The sequence below is a fragment of the Heteronotia binoei genome, chromosome 6 (assembly GCF_032191835.1).
Source record: "Heteronotia binoei isolate CCM8104 ecotype False Entrance Well chromosome 6, APGP_CSIRO_Hbin_v1, whole genome shotgun sequence".
Classification (NCBI taxonomy): domain Eukaryota; kingdom Metazoa; phylum Chordata; class Lepidosauria; order Squamata; family Gekkonidae; genus Heteronotia; species Heteronotia binoei.
The window spans coordinates 110,246,284-110,267,845 of NC_083228.1; the positions used below are offsets into that span (position 1 = coordinate 110,246,284).

At 42.5% G+C, this 21,562-nt stretch overlaps 1 protein-coding gene across 13 annotated transcripts in view; it reads left to right on the forward strand.

The window, feature by feature from the left end:
* Nucleotides 1–21,562, forward strand: part of MBNL1 (muscleblind like splicing regulator 1) — a 227,432-nt gene that overhangs the window by 149,926 nt on the left and 55,944 nt on the right. For all 13 annotated transcript variants that reach the window (XM_060242350.1, XM_060242356.1, XM_060242352.1 and 10 more), the window contains one exon: nt 18,913–19,083. In XM_060242350.1, the coding sequence (XP_060098333.1) occupies nt 18,913–19,083 (171 nt within the window). The remainder of the gene's footprint in view (nt 1–18,912; nt 19,084–21,562) is intronic.

Sequence of the window (21,562 nt, forward strand, 5' to 3'; positions counted from 1 at the left end):
GTGACCTATTGTACCGTATTTTGCCTGGGTCTGGGACTACTCCTGATGTGATGGTCTCAAGCTAAATTATAAGTTGTACTAAACAGCCGATATGTTTTGCAAGTATTACAGACGGCTATGCTAACAGGATATTTATGCATGGTGCTTGCCTGATTTGAAGCAATGCCTTATTTTACCGTAGCTGTTTAGATTACAGTCAGAGTGAGACTCCGACTTTACTTGATTTAATGCAGTAAGTAATGGATAAAATCAATGAGCCATATCTTTGACTCATGTAACTCAGCATAGCTCCATTGATTTCAGCTGAAGGCACAGTATCCAGGCCATATGTCTGTAAACAATTTAATTTTCTAGTTTTGTTATTAAGATATCGAAGACACAATTAGCCTAGATAGCGTGTATTAGTTGCAATATATATATTAAGCTTTATTGCTAAAACAGCAGTTTTAACTAGGAATTTCTAAAGCCAGGATAGTATTTCCTCTAAATGTTGCTTAGTATGAAATTTATGAAACTTGTAAAATTTAAAATGATGTTGTCATTTATGTTAGGGTTGGGGATTTCACTGGGCAAAAGACAGCTGGTCAGTTAATCGGTGAAATATTTTCTAATAATGATTCAGTATTTTGAACACATTATCAGAGTAAAAAAATACACATTTTACTCACTGACAGATTTGATATTTATGCTAATTATACAAGTTAATAGGATTGTGAAACAATGAAATTAACTTTTTAAAAAGCTAATAAAGTATCAACAATAGCGGATATGGTTTCTTTAAAAGTGAATTTCACTGAACTGGCCTCTTTGTCTATTATCCATAAATACTAGAGTCAACCCACAATTACATAAGAGCAACCAAAATTATACAGGAACAGCCAGGGCTTTTTGTATTTTTTTACAGAAAAAGCCCATCAGGAACTTATTTGCATATTAGGTCACACCCCCTGATGCCAAGCCAGCCAGAACTGTGTTCCTGTGTGCTCCTGTTCAAAAAAGCCCTGGGAACAGCAATTGTTGGAGAATGCATTTATATTAATTAGGAAATGAGCCAGGTTCTCACAACCTGAGTCCCATCCTTCAAAGGAAAGTTAGTGCACAGCCAGTTTGCATGGAAGGGTATTTCTTTGTGGTTCTTGCTGCAGGAAAAAATAAACTTACTTATTTCATTACTTTGTTTCTAGTCTGTCTCACTGAGATTTGAGGTTAATTACAAAACTGAACAAAGCAATGCAATAAAATAATATGCCATGATAAATACAACAAAGCAGATTACAGAAACTAGGGGGTATGTGTTAATGCTTGGCCAAGACTTTTGGCAGTGATGTTTGTGTTTCTTTGCATGTTCAGAAATGCCTTGCAGTAAGTGGCCAGTAAGTGTGCTAGGCTACTACATTATTCCAGTTTTCTGTCAGGCTTATGGGTAAGCACCCCCTCATTCCTGCCTGTGTACACCATAATGACATTCTCAGAGATCTGTCCTTTCACCAATGTTTTGCAATAATTTATGTCAGACATTTAAATATTTCATGTCTCTTTGAACACACCATCAGAAGCAGCCATTTCTGTTCTCAGAATTTAGATACTATGGTCAGGTGACTAAAAGGAAAAAAAAAACCTAATTCAGATAAGATAGAGGTGATGGTAGGGTTGCCAGGTCTGACTCAGGGAATATCTGGGGACTTTTGGAGTGGAACCAGGAGATTTTGGGGGTGGTACTTAAAGCAAAGTTGTGACAAATATGATTGAACTCCAAAGGGAGTTCTGGCCATCATGTTTAAAGGGACCACACTCCTTTTAAATGCCTTATCTTCATTGGAAATAACAGAGGATGGGGATGCCTTCTTTTGGGGCTCATAGAATTGGACCCCTTGGTCCAATCTTTTTGAAACTTGGTTGTTGTTTTTTTTGAGGAGAGGCACCAGATGCTATGCTGAAAATTTGGTTCCTCAACTTCAAAAAACAGCTCCCCAAGAGCCTAGGATACCCATGGATTGATTCTCCATTATACCCTATGGGGACTGGTCCCCCCCCACTTTCTGGTAACCCAGAAGTGAGAGGAGGACCTCCAGGGGATTTACAACCCGAGGTGATAGTAAGGCCAAGATTCTGAAGTGAGTTGTATGCCCTACTCTGAATGCAATTGCTTCTATTTGACAGCTTTTGTGAGGAGTTTAGGAGTTTTGTTAGAGCCGGACTTGTTGCTAGATAATAAGGTCAACATGATTGTAAAGAATTATTTTGAGTTGCATTGAATGCAAGAATAATTTCTCCCTGTTGATTCAGTTGGTCTTGCCATCCATGTTGCTGTAATGTCAAGGCTATACAGCAGCAATGCAAGGCAGAAGACAGGATGTATTTTTTTAAAAAATATTTTACCGCCTTCACTGTGTCTTATTGCATGGAATATTTGATAAGGTTTGGTCACAATAGTATCTGACCAGTCACCAGACAGTTAAGTAATGTGCCAGTCTTAGTTTTCATTTTGTTTCACATTAACCCCCTGCCCTGGATATGGTATAAATAGGAGTGTGATTTCAGACTCTCAGGGTTTAAAAAAAAACACAAAAAGAAAGTGTATTTTTAAAAAAATTAGTTGGGGACAATTTTGTTTCCTTACAACCCGCAATAACTTCAGTTATATTCTCAATAGGACAACATGGAGTTTATTATTTATTATAATAAATAAATAAATAAATTTACAGAAATGAATATTGTAGCTGTGCATGGCTGCTGCAGTATGTGTCAATGACAGTTGTTCTTTTGCCAGATTAAAAAAAAAAATCTGGTGTTCCCTCATGTTATCTATGTGGCCCAGCTATTCAGGCATCATATTGCCAGAATAACAATGTTACTACATAATCAGCATGACAATGTTACTGCATAACCAGTATTGTCAGTACAACAATGTTACAACCAGTAACCAGTTAGCTTTATGAGATGATCATTACAAAGCCAATTCAGAGGGAAGGAAGTAGGGCACATTTTCACTAGTTCTCTGAACAACTATTAAAGTATAGCACTTAGTGCAGCTTCTAAAGGAAGATTTCATGAGAAGTATCCAACTGTGCCCCAACCCTATATATCAATATAGGACAGTTGGACAGTTTTTAACTTGAAGGAATCTGTGTTTTCCTAGTATGCGTTCCTAGTATGCGTTCCTAGTATGTTCTCATTCCTCACCCCAGAATTGTGAATGTGAGTAATGTAGTCTCTTTGAGATCTGTACCTGCAAAATGGAATCCTACTGTGGATTTTGGTGAAATAGTTGTAAGGGAGTTGAATGGCCAGACAGTGCAATTCTAAATTTATTCCATTTTCAGAATTGATAGTCATTTCAGTCAGTTCCCTAAAATGGTGTGAATGTTTAATTGTGTTAGTCCATGGGACCAAAGAGGTTGAGTTTGTTACTCTAGGGTCGCGGTATAAAGTTTTATTCAAATAAAGTTTAAGCTCTTAATAAATAGAATATTTGTGCTGGCGGTTCTGCTGAATCTGTGAAAATCCATGGAGATGTTTTAATGGCATGTAGTTGGATGATTTATGGAAAACAAGTTGATGTCCAATTGCCTTTTTAAAAAAGCAGTCTTGTATAAACACCATCTAATATCTGTAATTCTGGTAGAGTCACTGCAGTATCGTACAAAAAGAATGGCGTGTATGGGAGAGAAATAGACACAGTATGCTTGTATAGCTTAATTTTAAGACCTCTGACACCTAGTTTAACAACAGAGTTTCTTCTAAAATAAATGTTTGTTTGAACAAACTCTGTTAAAATACAGAAATACTTCACTTTCAGATAATCAAGTTACCCTGCTTTAAAAAAGCAAGCAGGAAAGAAGACCAAGCGTGCCTATATTTTGAAGTTTTCAAAGGTTATGCTGTAACCACTTGCTGGGATTGTTTATTTTAGCTATTTTTATATCACAACAAGGAGCATAACCTTGTATGATGCTTACAATAATGTTATGTGCTCTGTGCTCCACAGGGTTTACAAAATGACACCCAATAACTTTGATCTTTCGAATAATAACATTATCATAGAGCAGAGTTCTCTAGAACTGGGCATAGAAGTTTAAAGGATTGTCTCTGTACTGTACAGAGTGAAATGAGCTTTTCAGCTTTCATTTCTTTCTTTTTTTTAAAAAATTTGCCATATAATTGTCTTAGATATTTGCCTTATATTGGGCTACTGTTACAAGAGAAACCTAAATTAGCTTTTTAATGCCCCACAGCCAGTGCCATGTATATTCAAATGCCAAATATTTTGTGTTCATGGAAATATTGTGACCACCATTTTGGTAATGGAAGTATCCAGAACTCATGGAATACTGATGTAAACATCTTGGGGCAGAGACTTTTATTTTGGCTTATGTAAAGAAGTTTCAGGTGCACTAATAGCACTATAAACGTTAGCAATTCATCAAAGTAGTAAATAATAAAAATTGGTTGGATAAGGCAGTCCTTAGACACATTTTTTTTCTGTATTCCCCCTTGACCCAGCATAAAGCTAACTCCAGGTAGGAAGATTCTTGGAGATGTGTGGATGGTGTGTGGAGAAGAGGAGAGAGTTTGGGAAGGAACCCCTGGGAGTGTGTAATGCCATACAGTCCACCTTTCAAAGGGGTGCCGCAGGGCTTGGTACTGGGTCCCATGCTCTTTAACTTGTTCATAAATGATTTAGAGTTGGGAGTGAGCAGTGAAGTGGCCAAGTTTGCGGATGACACTAAATTGTTCAGGGTGGTGAGAACCAGAGAGGATTGTGAGGAACTCCAAAGGGATCTGTTGAGGCTGGGTGAGTGGGCGTCAACGTGGCAGATGCGGTTCAATGTGGCCAAGTGCAAAGTAATGCACATTGGGGCCAAGAATCCCAGTTACAAATACAAGTTGAGGGGGTGTGAACTGGCAGAGACTGACCAAGAGAGTGATCTTGGGGTCGTGGTAGATAACTCACTGAAAATGTCAAGACAGTGTGCATTTGCAATAAAAAAGGCCAACGCCATGCTGGGAATTATTAGGAAGGGAATTGAAAACAAATCAGCCAGTATCATAATGCCCCTGTATAAATCGATGGTGCGGTCTCATTTGGAGTACTGTGTGCAGTTCTGGTCGCTGCACCTCAAAATGGATATTATAGCATTGGAGAAAGTCCAGAGAAGGGCAACTAGAATGATTAAAGGGCTGGAACACTTTCCCTATGAAGAAAGGTTGAAACGCTTGGGGCTCTTTAGCTTGGAGAAACGTCGACTGCGGGGTGACATGATAGAGGTTTACAAGATAATGCATGGGATGGAGAAAGTAGAGAAAGAAGTACTTTTCTCCTTTTCTCACAATACAAGAACTCGTGGGCATTCGATGAAATTGCTGAGCAGACAGGTTAAAACGGATAAAAGGAAGTACTTCTTCACCCAAAGGGTGATTAACATGTGGAATTCACTGCCACAGGAGGTGGTGGCAGCCACAAGTATAGCCACCTTCAAGAGGGGTTTAGATAAAAATATGGAGCACAGGTCCATCAGTGGCTATTAGCCACAGTGTGTGTGTATATATATAATTTTTTGCCACTGTGTGGCACAGAGTGTTGGACTGGATGGGCTGTTGGCCTGATCCAACATGGCTTCTCTTATGTTCTTATGACATTTGGAACTGCGGCACCAAGCCAGCTTTCAAGTTTGCATCAGTCATATCTATTCAGGTGCTCAAAACATGAACAGTTAGACCAGATATTTATCTGGTTGGTCACTGTTTTTTAAATGGTAGCCAGCCAGAAGATCCTGAGAAGCTCACAAACAGCCCATGATAAAAACAGTCTTTCTGCTTTGTCCCCCCCCCCCCCGCTCCTACCCCATTAATTGGTTTAATCACATCATTGTGGTATGCTAGGAGTGAGGAACACATGCTGGGTGTAATAAAGAAAATGGAAGTGCAGTGCACATAGTGTTGAATGTCTCTGTAGACTGCTGAGAGGAGTATTCTAAGCAATACCTGCCAGGTTGCTAGAGTGTGCAGGAGGTAATTAGGAAGCAGAAACAGATGGGAAGTAGTTGGGGACAGGAAGAAGCAGGAGACCAATGGATGGAAGAAGGATTGCAACATGCATGAGTAAAAGGAGGAAGCTCTGGAGAGGGAGATGTGGATACAAATGAGCTGGAATTCCTCCTCTCTAGTATATCCATTGACTACATTTACAGGTAGATTCAGGTGAGTAGCCGTATTGGTCTAAAGCAGTAGGACAAAGTTTGAGTTCAGGGGCACCTTTAAGACCAACAAAGTTTAATTCTGGGTGTAAGCTTTCATGTGTTCAGCTATGAATGATTATATAAGATTATGAATTCGACTTACCTTGAACCACATAATTTACACTTAGGGCAGTATTCATTCCAACCTGAAACTGGCTTCCTTGAGATCCTTTAATGGGACACTGTCAAAGGTTGCCTGCAAAGCACATGCTCTGCTACTACTCTAAAGTCTCTAAAGACTTAACTGCTAACCATTCACAGAATGTTAGGGAATTTCCATTTCCCATCATAACGGCACTAAATCCAAAACCAAAATAACCTGTATATGAGGGGAGACTATTGCTATAGTGGCATGGAGGCATTACTGCAAGAAGTCAATCCTAATTTCTGTCATCCAGTTTTCCTAAAGCTAGACTGCAGTCAAAATGCTGCCCCAGATTGCAAGGTATACCAGCTGGTTGTTTAGCACAGAATAGGCTTTCAGCCCAAATGTTGTTGATATAGCAGCAGGAGCAAAACATCATGTGATAGTCATCTAAACTTTCCCCTCTCATTTTCACATTCCTGCTTATTAAGACTTGCAAGGCTGCCATGGCTGACATTAGCAGAGCTCGCTGCATCTCCATATTTTTGTGTCTTCTCAATATATATTTATGAATAGCCTGCTAATTGCAGGATCAAACATGGCATTATCTGTGTAGGACTGTTGTAAAGAGTCAAGCACTTTGAGTGTTATGAAGTGGTGCAATAAAAAAGGTAATTATCATCTGCCATAAGGGATCCAAATTGCATAATATGGAAGGAAGCCTTGTTTCTTAGTGCATGACAGAATGGCATCATGTTTATTGCTGCTGAAAGGAATATTTTTGACAGCATTTCAACCATGTGTGGTGGGAGTGGGGGGGACTGGAGACTCTACGTGGCTGACATCATTAGTGTTGCCAGGTTCAACTCAGGAAATATCTGGGGACTTTGGTGATAGAGGTGATGGTACGGTTGCCAGGTCTAACTCAGAAATATCTGGGGACTTTGGGGGTGGAGCCAAGAGCTTTTGAGGGTGGAGCCAGGAGCAAGGTTGTGACAAGCATGATTAATCTCCAAAAGGAGTCCTGCACTTCTTTTAGAGGGGCTGCACTCCTTTTAAATGCCTTCCCTGCATTGGAAATAATGAAGAATGGGGCACCTTCTTTGTAGGGTCATAAAATTGAACCCCCTGTTGGGGAGTTTTTTAAGGCCAAGCAGCAGATGCTGTGCTGAAAATCTGGTGCCTCTTCCTCAAAATACAGAGCCCAAGATACCCAGAATCTCCATTATACCCTGTGGGCACTCCATAGAGTATAATAGAGTGCTCAGCAGACATTCAAACCGCTTCCCCCACACTTTCTGATAGCCCTGAAGCAGCGGAGAGGGCCTCCAAACCAGGGGATCCCCTGCCCCCAACTTGGGAATGGCAACCCTGATAAATATGAGGATGAATCTTGAAGAGCCAATTCTGACTCACAATGTTCTTAGATCTATTTCTCAGAGCATTTCAACCAATACCTTTTGACTTATCATGTGTGTAGGGTGTGGGTGTAGAGGGGGCTAGAGAGCCGACATTCATATCTTGCAATCATATGAATGTATCTTGAAGGGCCAATTATAACTCTCAGTTTTCTTAGATCTTTATTTCAAACAGATGTACCCTCCCTTCAAATGTAAAAGGCTACAGACATGTAGAGTCTTTTCCTTAAAAAGTACAGGAGCACCCGATTTTAGTGAAAAAGTGGCCAGTTCTATATATCTACTTCACAGAAGAGGCATACTTTGGTATGAGTACCTTAGTACAACACATAAAGAGAGAAATGACCCCAGAGCTGGCTCTGAAAAATATCTAGGGCAGCATCCTAGCTCTTTCTTCTTCCATGTGCTTGTAAATATGATCTGTTTATATGATAGTCACTGGAGGACAAAATCTCCTGGGGATGCATGACATCCCCTCCCTACAGTACATTAGAGAAAGGCTGCTTTTATTGCTAAGAGCTTTTCCCAATTAAAACTTTTATATGTTCTTGATCTTGTGTAGTTTAAGGTATGGACAGCCCAATCCAGAGAACCGCCATGTAGCTGCGCTCGACTGCAGAGCTAGCGTTGGCGGCCGCAGTCGGCTGGAGGGGCCCGACGAGAGAGAGAGAACCCATTGCCATGGTGATTCCGCCCAGGCACATGCCATTGGCCCGCTGCTGAGGTGGGGGTGGGGGAGGCACAGTATTGTGCGGGAGCATGGAATTGGCCAGCCCTTTGCACGTGACCGGGCAAGGGTTCGGAAAGCCTGTGCTGGAGAGGTCGTCAATCCCCCCACTCCCTCCCGCTGTCAGAGACTCTGCAAATGGCAGGCAGGTGGGCAGAGGCATGCGCGGACAAGCAGGAAGTCCCAAGTGCAGGAGTTCGCTGTCCTAGACAGCGGCTCGAATGTGTGTCTGGGAGCAGCCAGACCAATTCCAAAAGACACCACCACCTCCCAGAGCCCCCCTCTCCGGTGTTGCCGTGCTGCCGCCCCCTGCTATGTGCAAAGAACACCTCCCCTGGGGGCCGCAGAACTCAGAGTGCGATCCGCTGGGCATACATCTACTTCAGCTGTCCCCCCTCAAGTGCCCAGCGCACAACAGCCTTGTGTGGTCGGGTAGGGTAATCTCCCTCCTCTGTCCAGCCACGCAGGGGGCAGCATGGCGGCTCATAGCCCATTCCCCCCCCCCCAAGAACCAAGTCTGCCCACCCTCCCAGGCATTCCCTCGCAGAGGCCACTGATGAGGGGGGGGGGGTTTGCCCCGGGAACATGCAGCAGATGCCAAGCAGGAGAGACAACAGAGGGCACAGCTCAGACTTTATTTTTCCGGAACAGAGTGCAACAATTTCCCTGGTGCACGCTGGGCAGTCTCACCGAGGGCAGGGCTCCATTCCGAGCAGCAGGCAGAAGCAGCTGAGGGAGTGGGGGGGCAGTGGAGCGACACATGCAGAAGCCTCTGTGTTGAAGTTCCACCTGCAAAACAGAGACAGAGATCAAGAGCACCTGCAGGGGCGGCAGCTAGAAGAGCAGGCTGCGTTTCAGCCAGGCACTCTCTTAAAGGGACAGTCTCTGACCCACCTCCCTGCATCAGGGCAGCTGCCACACCCCCCCATGCCCTTCCAGGGGTTGGGAATGCGGCAGAGGGCGGACCAAGGGAAGGGGGCAGGCAGCTTTCTGGAGCCACCTGCCTGGTTCACGTGCCAGGGACGCTCGCGCACCAAGCAGCCAAGATTGAGGGGAGGGGGAGGATAGTGGGGGTGCACAGTGAAACTTACCCAGCCTTGGGCAACAGTCCTCGCTTGCATGCAGAGCCTCCGCGAGCCCGGAACCTGTGGAGACCTGGGAGCAAGAGCAGTTAGCCCCAGGGGAGAGTCCTCGCTCTCCCCTGCGCAAGTCAAAGATACTGTCAAAGCTACGGCGCAGTGCAAAACCCATCACCAACGTCCCTGCCTGTCCCTCGCTCTAAGTCCGTATGGCCGGGAGCTTGCCGGCAGAGCTTCCAGCCACGTACTCCTCTCCCTAACAACTGAGTTGTGGGAGGCAGAGCAGAAGTATTTCAAGGAGGGAGGAGACCCCGATTGGGCTCTGGGGAGGGGGCTCGCCAGGCCGAGATGCAAGGGGATTGGTGAGGTAATCACGCCACTCCCTATGGGGTTTGCGAGATTCCGCAGTGACGGAGGTGACCTTTGTTTTTTGTTTCAATGAGTGCCTATGGGACACGCTGCTGTTTTTGCAGGTGCTACGTTGCGCCTCTCGGGGGGGGCGTGTCATGGCCCAAACTGCTCAGGACACTGCCTAAGCCTGGCCACACCCCCAACTCCACCCCCTCCACCTGAATGCCGCACTCCGCCTCACTTCCGCCCATGCTCAGGCACAGCCCTCAGGTGCCGCTGCCCTCAGGTGGAGTGGCACTTGGGCGGCCCCCTGCCCATGTAACTCCCCTCCACTGTGGTGGCGCCGGTCATACGTTGGCGCAAACCCTTCCTGCACCCACATAGCGGCTCGTCTGCTCCCAAAAGACTCCCCCCCCCCAATTGTGCTGTAAGAAACTAAGATATGTCTTTAAATAGTTTAGATATTTGTTTATCTCATTGGTTTTTCAAGTCTGAAAATCTTTTGGTTTTTTGTAAGAGTAGCATTAAAGAAAGACTCCCACATTATTCTTTTAAACCCAAGGTTAAAATCTATAGCCCATCAAGGTCAATAGCAAGGCTTTTGTGATTTCAGCTATTCCAGATGATGCTTCAGAACAATATTATCTGGACTTTCTGTAATAAAAGGGAAATCTGTCTACGTGATAGCTGAGGTTTGGGGAGCACTTGCTTTCTCTGCAATGGATGCAGCCCAAACAGAAACGTTAACTCGCTAATGCACCTGCAATGTGATAGCTGCTCTGCAGGATAAAAATAGCACACCATCCATTAGACAAGAGCAGCTTTTCCCTCCTTAACAAATTCTGCACTCCCTTCATGTTATTTTTATTGCCCATATTCTAGATTGCCATATGTAATTCCTATTACATTTTAGTTAAGGTAATGATAGCACTGCAATTTAGATGTGTTTTTTTTTAATTAGCTGCTTATAAATAGGAACTGCTTATATCCTGTGCTTAGCATGCTGCTCTTCTTCTATACTTCTTGCCCCCTGCCACCATCTTGTCCTTTCCTTCGTGGAAACTACCATCAAGTCACAGCTGGCTTATGGTGACTCTGTAGGGCTTTCAGGACACAACATGAACAGAGGTGATTTGCCATTGTCTACTTCTGCACAACAACCCTGAAATGGACTTCCTTGGTGGTCTCCCATCCAAGTACTAACCAGGACTGACTCTGCTTGGCTTCTGAGATCTTACAAGATAAGAACATAAGAGAAGCCGTGTTGGATCAGGCCAATGGCCCATCCAATCCAACCCTCTGTGTCACACAATGGCCAAAAAAAATCAGGCACCATCAGGAGATCCATCAGTGGGACCAGGACATTAGAAGCCCTCCCACTGTGCCCCCCCTCCAAGCACAAAGAATACACAGCATCACTGCCCCAGACAGAGAGTTCCAACAATACGCTGTGGACCTCTGTTCTATCCAGTCCCCTCTTGAAGCTGTCTATGCCTGGACCATTCAGGTCAGGGCATCCTTTCCTTGCTCCACAGAAGTTCATAGCCCTGTAGAATATCATAGATTTGCCTTTCAATGATACTCTGATCAGGTAATATTCTGGACTGTTTTGTTTTGAACACTACGAGTCTTGTCCTGTGATGCCTTCTTCAAAAAAGACCATCTGAGATAAATCTGTGTAAATTAATTCAGAATTGTTTGTTTTAGATGTGTTTTGTTTTTGCATTTTGTCTGTTGCCTCTGAACTTCATATAAAGAAAACCCTGCTAAATTTAGAAATGAGGAATTTCAGGGGGAGGGGACCCAGAAAAGCTGCAAAAAGTTCCAGAGCATTTGAAAGAGAGGTATTCCATGTCCCTCTATTCCTACTTCCATATATTAATGTGCAAGGCACCATCGATTATTTATCTAGCCTAAGCTCATTCAAAAGAAGGGAGCACTTCTTTTGAAGCCCTTCAAATGACAATAAAAAAAACCTATCTGCTTAATGCAGAAACTTTTCTGGGCTGGACAATAGAGGCCCACTTGCTATGTACATATGAGAGCAGAATGGAATTATTATCCTGATGCACAGAGTGCTATTTAAACGTCCTTGGAGGTCTTAGGTATGGTAAAATGAACGAACCAGAAATTTAAATAAAAACACATTTTTCCTTTCAGCGTGCATATCTGTACAAGTACCTTTGAATTTGGTAATGCGTTCATTTATCATTGGTGGAAGGCTTCTGGCAATGTGTTTCATGCCTGATGTAGTGTATATGGCCATAGCAGCAATTCAGTCCTGTGCTGATTTACTGCAGTTGGAGACTATGAAAATCAACAGGCTTAGGCTGGAGTCATACTGCATGGAATTGTACTGCAGAAGAACTAAAGCATTTGAAATTCTTGTGGATAAACAGCAGTATGCAATCAGTTTTCCCATTGACCATGTGATGGTAGTGGGGCTATCATGGAAAGAATGCAGGATCGCTATATCATACATAACAAATGCAGATATTCCTTAGTGTAATTACTGGAACTTATTCTTAACACACACACACACATAAGAATGCTCATCCATCTTGTGTTCTTTTTTATATTAAGAGTCATTTCTGTTCATATGGTTTTGGAGGAAGACAGCAGCACTAAAACATGGTAACATGACAGATTTGCTGCCAACCCTAGGGTTGCCTGGCAACCAGCAGGAGATGTGAGGGTGTGGGTGCTTACTGTGGGGGAAGGTGATCTTTGTTGTTATGTGATGACATAATTTCTGGTGCAGTCCAGAAGCACTGGCATTGCACCAGGGTGACACTCTTAAGACTTGCCCCTGAACTATAGTTTCCATAGAGTTTTTGGCTGAGTGCTAGGTTGTCATCCAAGTGTAGTGCTGGTGCTTCTGGGTCATATAGGGTTGCCAGATCCTACTTGGCTCTGGATGGGGGAACGATCCTTGTGCGCCTGTTGCATGTGCATGCATTGATGTCACCTGGAAGTGATGTCCTTGCGCAAGGCATGTTGTGCGGGTGTCTCTAGCAATTTGGGGGAAACCAAAATTTCTAGAGTATCCCCCATTTGACATGCCCGACTCATTGATGTCACTTTTGGGTGATGTCATTGCGCCAGGCACGTCACATGTGATGGAGCTCTTTGGGGTGGGGATCCCCCTGGGGGGTCAGGTCTGTACTGGCAGATTGGGGCCCCCTAAACTGGGGAAAACCCTGTCCCCAGTCGGAGGCTAGGAACCCTAGGGTCATACTGGAAGTGACATTACATGACAATGAAGATCATTGCCTCCATCCTGCTGTCCTGCTTCTCTCTGGTGGCAGGTGTTGGAAACAAGTACTGAGAGTTTGCCGATAAGTGGGCACCTGGTAAGCCTAGCCAGTTCCCTGCCATCTGCTATTGTATTTGTCCCTGCATTACAGCCAGAGCCCATGCTTAACACAGTCAAAAATTCAGTAGTTTGATATGGACAGATATTTGTCTTCAGATGCTAGTTTTTGGGGATCATATTGTTTTTAGATTAAACAGAGAACCAGTTTTATCCTATGTTCTTATAAAGGTCTGTGATAATTTTTAGTTATATTCTGAACAACGTTGAACTTTCCAACTAGAGGGAAAAGGTGATGAGAGGGGTGGGTGGGTGGGGGAATAGAGTGCTTTCTGTGTGTGTATACACAAACACACATACATGTAGATTGAGTGAATTTTGTTTGAGGTTCTAACCAGGTCCAGAGGTTCATATTAGCCCTGTACATTCTCTTGTAATTCCTCCTGCCTGACTGCTACAGCTTCTCAGCTGTTTCCAGGGTCTACAAAGAATCTACTCCTTTTAACTGAATCTGTGGGTTCCTGTAGTGATTTGTGGCTACACTTTTACATGCTTGCAGTCAGTACACTGAAAAATTAGAATTCAGAAAGCATACCAACACAATTGTGAATGCAAAAAATTGCTTACAATAATTTGTTAATGTGGCTAAAGAAAAAAGCCTCTTGATGACATTTTCCAGCTACAAATATCATACTACTACATGGGTTGATCTGCCTGTCAGAATTATGAGTTCAGGGCTCATATGCTTAACAGAGGTTTATTTGCAGCACAGTTCACCCTCATTTTCTATTCTGTTGTTTATTGCTACTGAATTTTCAAATGTGCAGTGTTTATTTATTTATGTGCCCACCTTTCCCATGAGCATTTTTCCTGAGAAATCAAAAAACAAAAGTGGTATTAATCCACAAGAAGAGTTATTATTTGTTTCTGAGAGGATACAACCATCAGTTGCATGTATCTTGCTGCTTACACATTTAGGTCTCAATGCATATATGACACAGTCCAGTAAACCCCCATTTGATTTCAGTAGAGAGTTAAGCATGTGCTCAATTTTCTTCCATTGAAACCAATGGAAACTGAAAATGCTCTGATCTAGGAAAACTGCATTTACCGTGTTATCTTCAACTGGAATTTATGTAGAGGGCAACTTCACCTAAGTTAATGCATTTAGTTGGGAACAAAGGTTCTTTTCCATTTAGATCTGAAAAGTATAGAATTGGAAAGCTACAGAGAAATCAGCTGCACATTTTAGGCTACTACAAATCCTCCAGACGAAGAAACTGCATTAGGGGTAGCTTCACAGTTCTCAGGTTCCAAAGCTCCCTCCAGTGGATATTGCCACAGCAAGTTTATAGCTTGAGTAATAGCCTCCCCCTTCCCATGTGTTCCGTTCAAAACTAACAAGCCAAATACTCAAAAGCAGATATTGATCTCATAAATGACAGTAGACCTTGATACATTTTGCAGAGCACACTGTAACAGTTCATTGGTACAATTTTTTTCATTTAACTCTTAAGAGGCCCAATTATAAGATGATTCAATCAATCAATCAATCTTTATTACATTACCAACAAAATGCCATAGCAACTAAATACTATATAAGATTATAGTTATTCGGTGTATTACAGAAACAAGAAGTCAGGTCATTGACTACAGTGCCAAAAAGAAGCAAACAAAACACTCCATCCTTCCTTGAACAGGTATAAAGCTTTTGGCTGAGCAGGGCTGTCAACCTCCAGGTGAGACCTGGAGATCTCCCAGAATTACAGCTGGTCTCCAGACTACAAAGATCTCTTCCCCTGGAGAAAATGGCTGCTTCAGAGGGTGGATTTTGTGGCATTATATCCCACTGAGATCAATATCTTCCCCAAATCCCACCATCCTCAGAATCTACCCCTCAAATATCCAGGAATTTCCAGACGCAGAGTTGGCAACCTAATGACTGAGAGAAGATTGCTTTAGTTTACTACTCCAGTATGTACAGCATGCTGTTATGATGGTTATGGTCTATATAGCTAGGGTCTTATTTAGATAGGATATATAATTTCCCTTTTTGTAATTGGGAGTACAAGGATTATATAGATTTTTGTGCCAGTAGAGGTGGCAAAGATTTGTTCTCTACTAGAGGTCATCATTTATTTAAATTTAGAGAGCCAGTTTGGTGTAGTGGTTAAGTGTGTGGAAGAACCAGGTTTGATTCCCCACTCTTCCACTTGCAGCTGTTGGAATGTCCTTGGATCAGCCATAGCTCTTGCAGAGCTGTCCTTGAAAGGGCAGCTTCTGGGAGGGATCTCTCAGCTCCATCTACCTCACAGGGTGTTTATTGTGGGGGAGGAAGGTAAAAGAGATTGTAAGCTGCTCTGAGACTCTGAGATTGAAGGGTGGGGTATGAATCTAATATCGTCATCAGCATTATCATCACATGCATTTTTTTAAAAAAATGACCAGAATAATTGTAACTAAGAATACGTGAAAATACATTTAATGTAAGTTTATGTGTATATGTAATTTCTTATAAAATCTCTATATTCTAGCACAAGTGATAAGTGGTAATCTGTAAATACTGAAGTGAGGTTGTATAGTGGTTAATGTGTGAGACAAGGAGTGGGGAGCTTGAAATCCTGGCTGAGCCATAATGTGTCATTATGGCAGTTGTGTCTCTTTCTTGGTCTAACTTATCTTTCCGTGGCTATGACAATAAAATACTATAGATGAGAATTTTGTATGCTATCCTGATTTCTTAGGAGAAGCAGTTGCAAGGAGTTAATGTATAGTAGAAGTAACCTTGGCTTTGGGCTTCTTATTCAGAGAATCTCTGCAAGCCATCATTTCTTCCATCGTTCCCCTGCCATTATGTGATTCATCTCTCCCCCCCCCCTTTCTGTCTCTGCATTCTCTTTGTTGTTGTTGTTTTGTTTCTTGCTGAATTACTTCTCCAGACTGACATAAATGTTGCAGACCCCCCCCCCCCCCAAATGCTCCAAACCACCCATGACGACACCGGACACAAGCACTTCTTTAAAAGCTATGTATACTCCTCGTTGAATGAAAAATGTGCAGCGTGTCCATGCCAACACCAGTGTGTTGTGCCTGGATCTGAGAAGTGATACATTCTGATTTACACATATATGGGGGGAGCTATCAAATTTCTCATGAAAGAATGCTTGTTTGCCTACAGAACATGGATTGAGGAGAACAGAAACCTTTAGTTGGATAATTTATTTATTTATATTTAGACTTATAATGAAACAGGCCAAGTTTATTTATTTATTTGTACTGATTAAAAGGGATCTGCAGTGCCTTCAGACCAAACCCCATTCCAAACTCATTTGCAGTGAGGGCAATTTGTGGGATACTCTAGTAACAGTATCCAGCCCACTGCATATACTTCAAGCTCAGAGACTTCTAGTTCACAGGTCCACATAATCACAAGAAAGGATTAATTTAGGGAGATTTGCATTTAGCAATTAGGAAATGTGGTGGCTCACTATCCCTCTAACTGGATAGCCATCCATTGGCCCTTTCTGTGTACAACATTATTTAAAGTATACACAAACTCATATATATTTATATCATTTTAATTTTCATAGCCTTTTTAAAGAATTATTTATTATTTAGTTCTGATATAATAACTTATAGAACCACGCAAATCTTACTTGATCTACCTGATGATTCAATTACAATGTTCTTTCTACTTAAGCCTAAATAGTAATCCCATTTATCTGTATTTCTTATTAATCATCTCTGTTCTATAATGCAATAGACATCCTTTGTTTCTTACTGTGATATGCATATGCCCCATTACTTTTGATTCATTTCATATCCTTATTACAAGCATGTGTTTGGGAAAGCACACCAGTTAGTGTGTTTGATTGACTGCTCCTTGGTTGTGACTGAACCCAAATGAGATCTGAAGAATTATGTAAAATCCCATTATCAGACCTCCTGTGTTAGGCAAATGCCAATTGGCTAACTGCAAAAATGAGAGTCATATGTGTTTGGCTGACAAGAATGGAGACAGATGGATAGAATAAACAATTTACTGAGTACCAAAAGTGCTTCAAGTTGGCTCACTGGCAGAACAATCGTAAGCATCTAGCTTTCTTGCAAAAGTACAGTATAAGATCAAATTGGGTAGAATTAATTTATTCCTTGCACAAAAAACCCAAAGCAGTACTTGATCTAAGCAATCCTTTGATTATTAAGGTTCCGGTTTTCACCACCATAGCTGCTTCTCGGATTGATTATAAAGGAAAAGAAAATTGGAACCGTTCAGATTTAGTAATGTGTTCTGCCAAGGCAAAATGTGTGTCTCTTTTGTTTTTAGTATACCCTTGGCAGAATGGACTCCATTGTTGCACATTAAACTGTGATAATTGAAAACATTTATTTCATTGATTAATTACTGGTTTTCAAGATTAGGGAGCAGCTAAGTGGGGTGTGCTTCAGGGACCAGATGTGCTCATTCAGCATAGCTAATCCTCACAAGTTAAAGAGGACCTAGAGCTCAGCCAGCCTGCATAGGTCCCATCTGTCTGCTCTACAGATAAGGATAATCAAGTGATGTCATTGTAATCATGCACATATTTTACCAAGATCCCCCCCCCCCCCACACACACACATATGTTTTGGTGATAAATACCTAAATAGAGAGCAAAAAAAGGCACTGTGCTGTATTCTAGCCAGAGATCCACAGATTTGGCAGGGCCTGCTTTGCCAGCCTCTGTTTGTAGGCACTGCTGTCCGCTTCCCCTTGAATCCTCCAAATTATCTGCACATGCCTAGAATTCATTGAATCAGAGATATCAGTCGTTCTCAATTTGGCCAGGCTTTGGAGGTCCTCAAAAGGAACAAGAACATCTCCGCTTTCCTCCTCTGAATTCCAGAGGATTTGGAAAGTGCAAAGAATTTTAGGGATGGGAAAGGATCCTCTGTTTGGAAATATCTGTTAGCAGATGTTGTTGCTTTAACAAAGGGTCTGTGACTCCCACTTGGCCCACATTTTCTCCTATCTTCTTTTTTTGATTTCACTGAGAATTTGAGAAAGGGAAGGTGTTTCTTTGTTGTATGAATGATGGCCCAGAATAGATGATAGCCAGGAAGGTTCATGGATGTTGTTGATGATCTGGCAATTAGATGTATGGATCTAAAGAGAAGCAGTGCAAACTAAGAGTGTAGTCTGTGCACAGTTATCTGGGAAAAGCCCCTTGAGTATTATGGACTGACAGAAGTAAATCGCTATTGATGTGTTCTATATCTTGTGCTTATTCATATAATGTTTGTACATGTACACTAAGGCATCCTGGAGCATGCAACCTAACATATTCTGTATCTGCTGAATTACATTTTCTTCTCTTGATATAGTGTTTTTTTTCTAGTACAAATTTAACCAGAAAAACAAACACTTCTAAATCAGTACAGGACAAGGTAATACAAAATAAATGGATACAGCTGGAGGGTGATAAACTTCAGCAATACAGAATGAAGAAAGGAAACAGCCGCCAGCTGTGATTCTTTGCCTGAGAAGAGGGGGTCTCACAGTTGTGTCCTTATTTTCCTGTGTGAAACATTGGAGGGTGTGTTTATTCATCTGAAATGGATGGATATCTCATTTAGAATGAAGTTCTGGTTTGGTGCCATGATGAAATATACTAGTACCAAACAAGGCTCACCATTCCTATTTTGCTTTGCTGTTTCCAGGGTCGATGCTCAAGGGAGAATTGCAAATATCTTCATCCACCGCCGCACTTAAAAACACAGTTGGAGATCAATGGACGCAATAACCTGATTCAGCAGAAGAACATGGCCATGCTGGCCCAGCAAATGCAACTAGCCAATGCCATGATGCCTGGTGCCCCATTACAACCAGTGGTGAGTGCCGCTTGACAGTCCTTCCCTTGTTTCCTAATGTATGGTCCCTCGTTTTACGCCTTTTCAGTAACAGTGAAACGTCTGTGTATTTCTTGTAGATATATAAGCTGTTAAACATAACAGCTAGTAGAGACTTCTGCATGGTGCATCATCATCTTCATCATTGTGCAGAGTAATAATTTAGCAATGCAGATGGCAGTCCCACACATTCATTGAGAGGGAGGGAGAGCAGGTGCATTGGCTCCCCACACAGCCCCTTCATGTGATTGCTGGATCAGCAGGGTGTGACCACATTGGGGAAGTGGCTGTGCTTACAGCCTCTCCTTATGATCAGTGATGCTATTTTCCAAATGTCACTGACCACAGGGAGGGAGAGTTTTCATGGCCACTTCCACTGTGTGGTTGCCCCCCCAGACAACTAGGTGGTTGAACAATTGTGGTGGGTGGGCCCTCCATCCCTCCCCATGCATACAGCTGTCATCTGTACTGGGCTACTGTTTTGCCTCAAGGGGGCAAGGTTGCACCTAAAGATGTACTCTTGCTTGTATCCAGCTGGAAGTCCTGCTTGCTCTAGATTATGCTTTGGAATCCATGCAGCTACATAGGTTGACTGCTGTGCTAAAGAGAGAGCTGCTGCTCCCAGCTTCAGCTTCAATTAAGCCCAACTGGTTTATGCCTCTTGTCAAGCCAAGAGGAGCAACATTCGCCCTGCCCATCATTGGTACTCAGCTTCCTTTCTAAATCTTATGAAGGGATGGGAAGTTGCCCCTCCTTTCTCTTACATATATCCCACCCCCACCCTCTCCACCATCATCAGTGTATTCCCACTGCCTACCTCCTAATTCCCCACCAAATGCCTCTAGTTCAGTGAGATGCAGAATTCTGACTGAGAGCCCCACAATTCTTAGCAGTGAGCTGGTTTTTTTCTCTCGAAACAACTGTGGTACTCACAGGAACAATAAGGGAAGAACAATCAGTCCAGAAACAGTGGAAAGAAAAGATAGCAAGGGCAACAAATAGAGGGGGAGGTGCAGCATTGTACTTTGGCTGCTTTCCAAAGAGCCATTTGTCAAGTAAATCATCACTGCAATACAGGGCTTAATTAGAAGTGACTATGTGAAGTGTGTCCATCTATCCCAATATTGTATACACCGACAAGCTGTGTCTCTCCAGGGTTTCAGACAGAGAAGTCTAAACCCACTCTGATACTGGAAACACCATGATTGGAGATGCTGGGGATTAACTAAATCTATGACCAGGAGATCATGTACTCTGTCACAGATTAAGCACCCCTTCCTTTTCTCTTCCTGGAGGGAAGGGGAATCCTGTTTCATCTCCTGTCTTGGATCATTCCAGTTAGTCTGTAACAGCAGAATAAAACAGGAACCCAGTGACCCCTTAAAGGCTATCAACACATTTCAAGCATAAGCTATTGTGAGTCAGTGCACTTTGATAGGGACCTTGAAGCTATCATATAAGGCCATCTTTAGTTGTCTGATATCTTAGAGAAGTCTGTACAGCTTTGTCTTAGCAGGCAAAGCCTAAACTTGCTTACTGCCTGGTAAGTATATGTAGGATTATAGCCCTGGTCTTTAAAAAAAAGGTAGCAAGTAGCAGCTCAAAACTCCCACCTTCAAGCCAATTGCACCCAATTACGTATTTGAATTCAAATCCACTTTTATTCTACTGAATTGATTTGCTCTAAATTGTGCCCTGTCTATATCTGGTTTTGGGGACAGACTGTAAATGTATCTCATTTCTCAGCAGTAATACCCAAAAGGTTGTCAGGATTGCTGCTCTGGTAGACAACTAAAGAGGCAGCTTTGCAAAACCCTGTTCAGATCTCGTGAGTTTAGTTTGAATTTGACATGCAAGATCAACAGATTAGCTTTGGCGGGACCTGTAAATGAAATCATGCTTTTTGCTCAAGGGACCCTATCTGTAGAATGGTTGCAAGACAGTCTGAATGGTAATAAATTAAATAAAGCTTTGCTTTTCTGAAGCTCCTTAAATTATGGACACAACAGTACATCACATTGGCTGTTCAAAGAGAGGATTTAAGAAACTTGAGTTGAAGATAAGATAAGGGAAGATCATCTAGTAACTAAAGTAACCTCACATCTAAAATGTTCAGAGGTCAACCATATATGGAGTAGCCTTATACTGAGTCAGACTACTGGTCCATCTACCCTAATATTGTCTGCTTTGACTGACAGCAGCTCTGTAAAGTCTCAGGCAGGGTCCTTTCCCATCCTAACTACCTGAAGTGCTGCAACTGGAAGTGCCAGGGCTTAAAACTGGGGCCTTCTTCATGCAAAGCACTGAACAGTGGGCTTTCAGAGTCGAGAGCATCCATGAGCAAGCAGTTTCATGTCCTGTCGGTGCCTTCAGGCTGTATATAAATTGTCATCAGCATGTAATGTTAAGTCAGCTAGAAGGATAAAAGGAAGGGATTTAAGAACATGTGATCAAATGCATT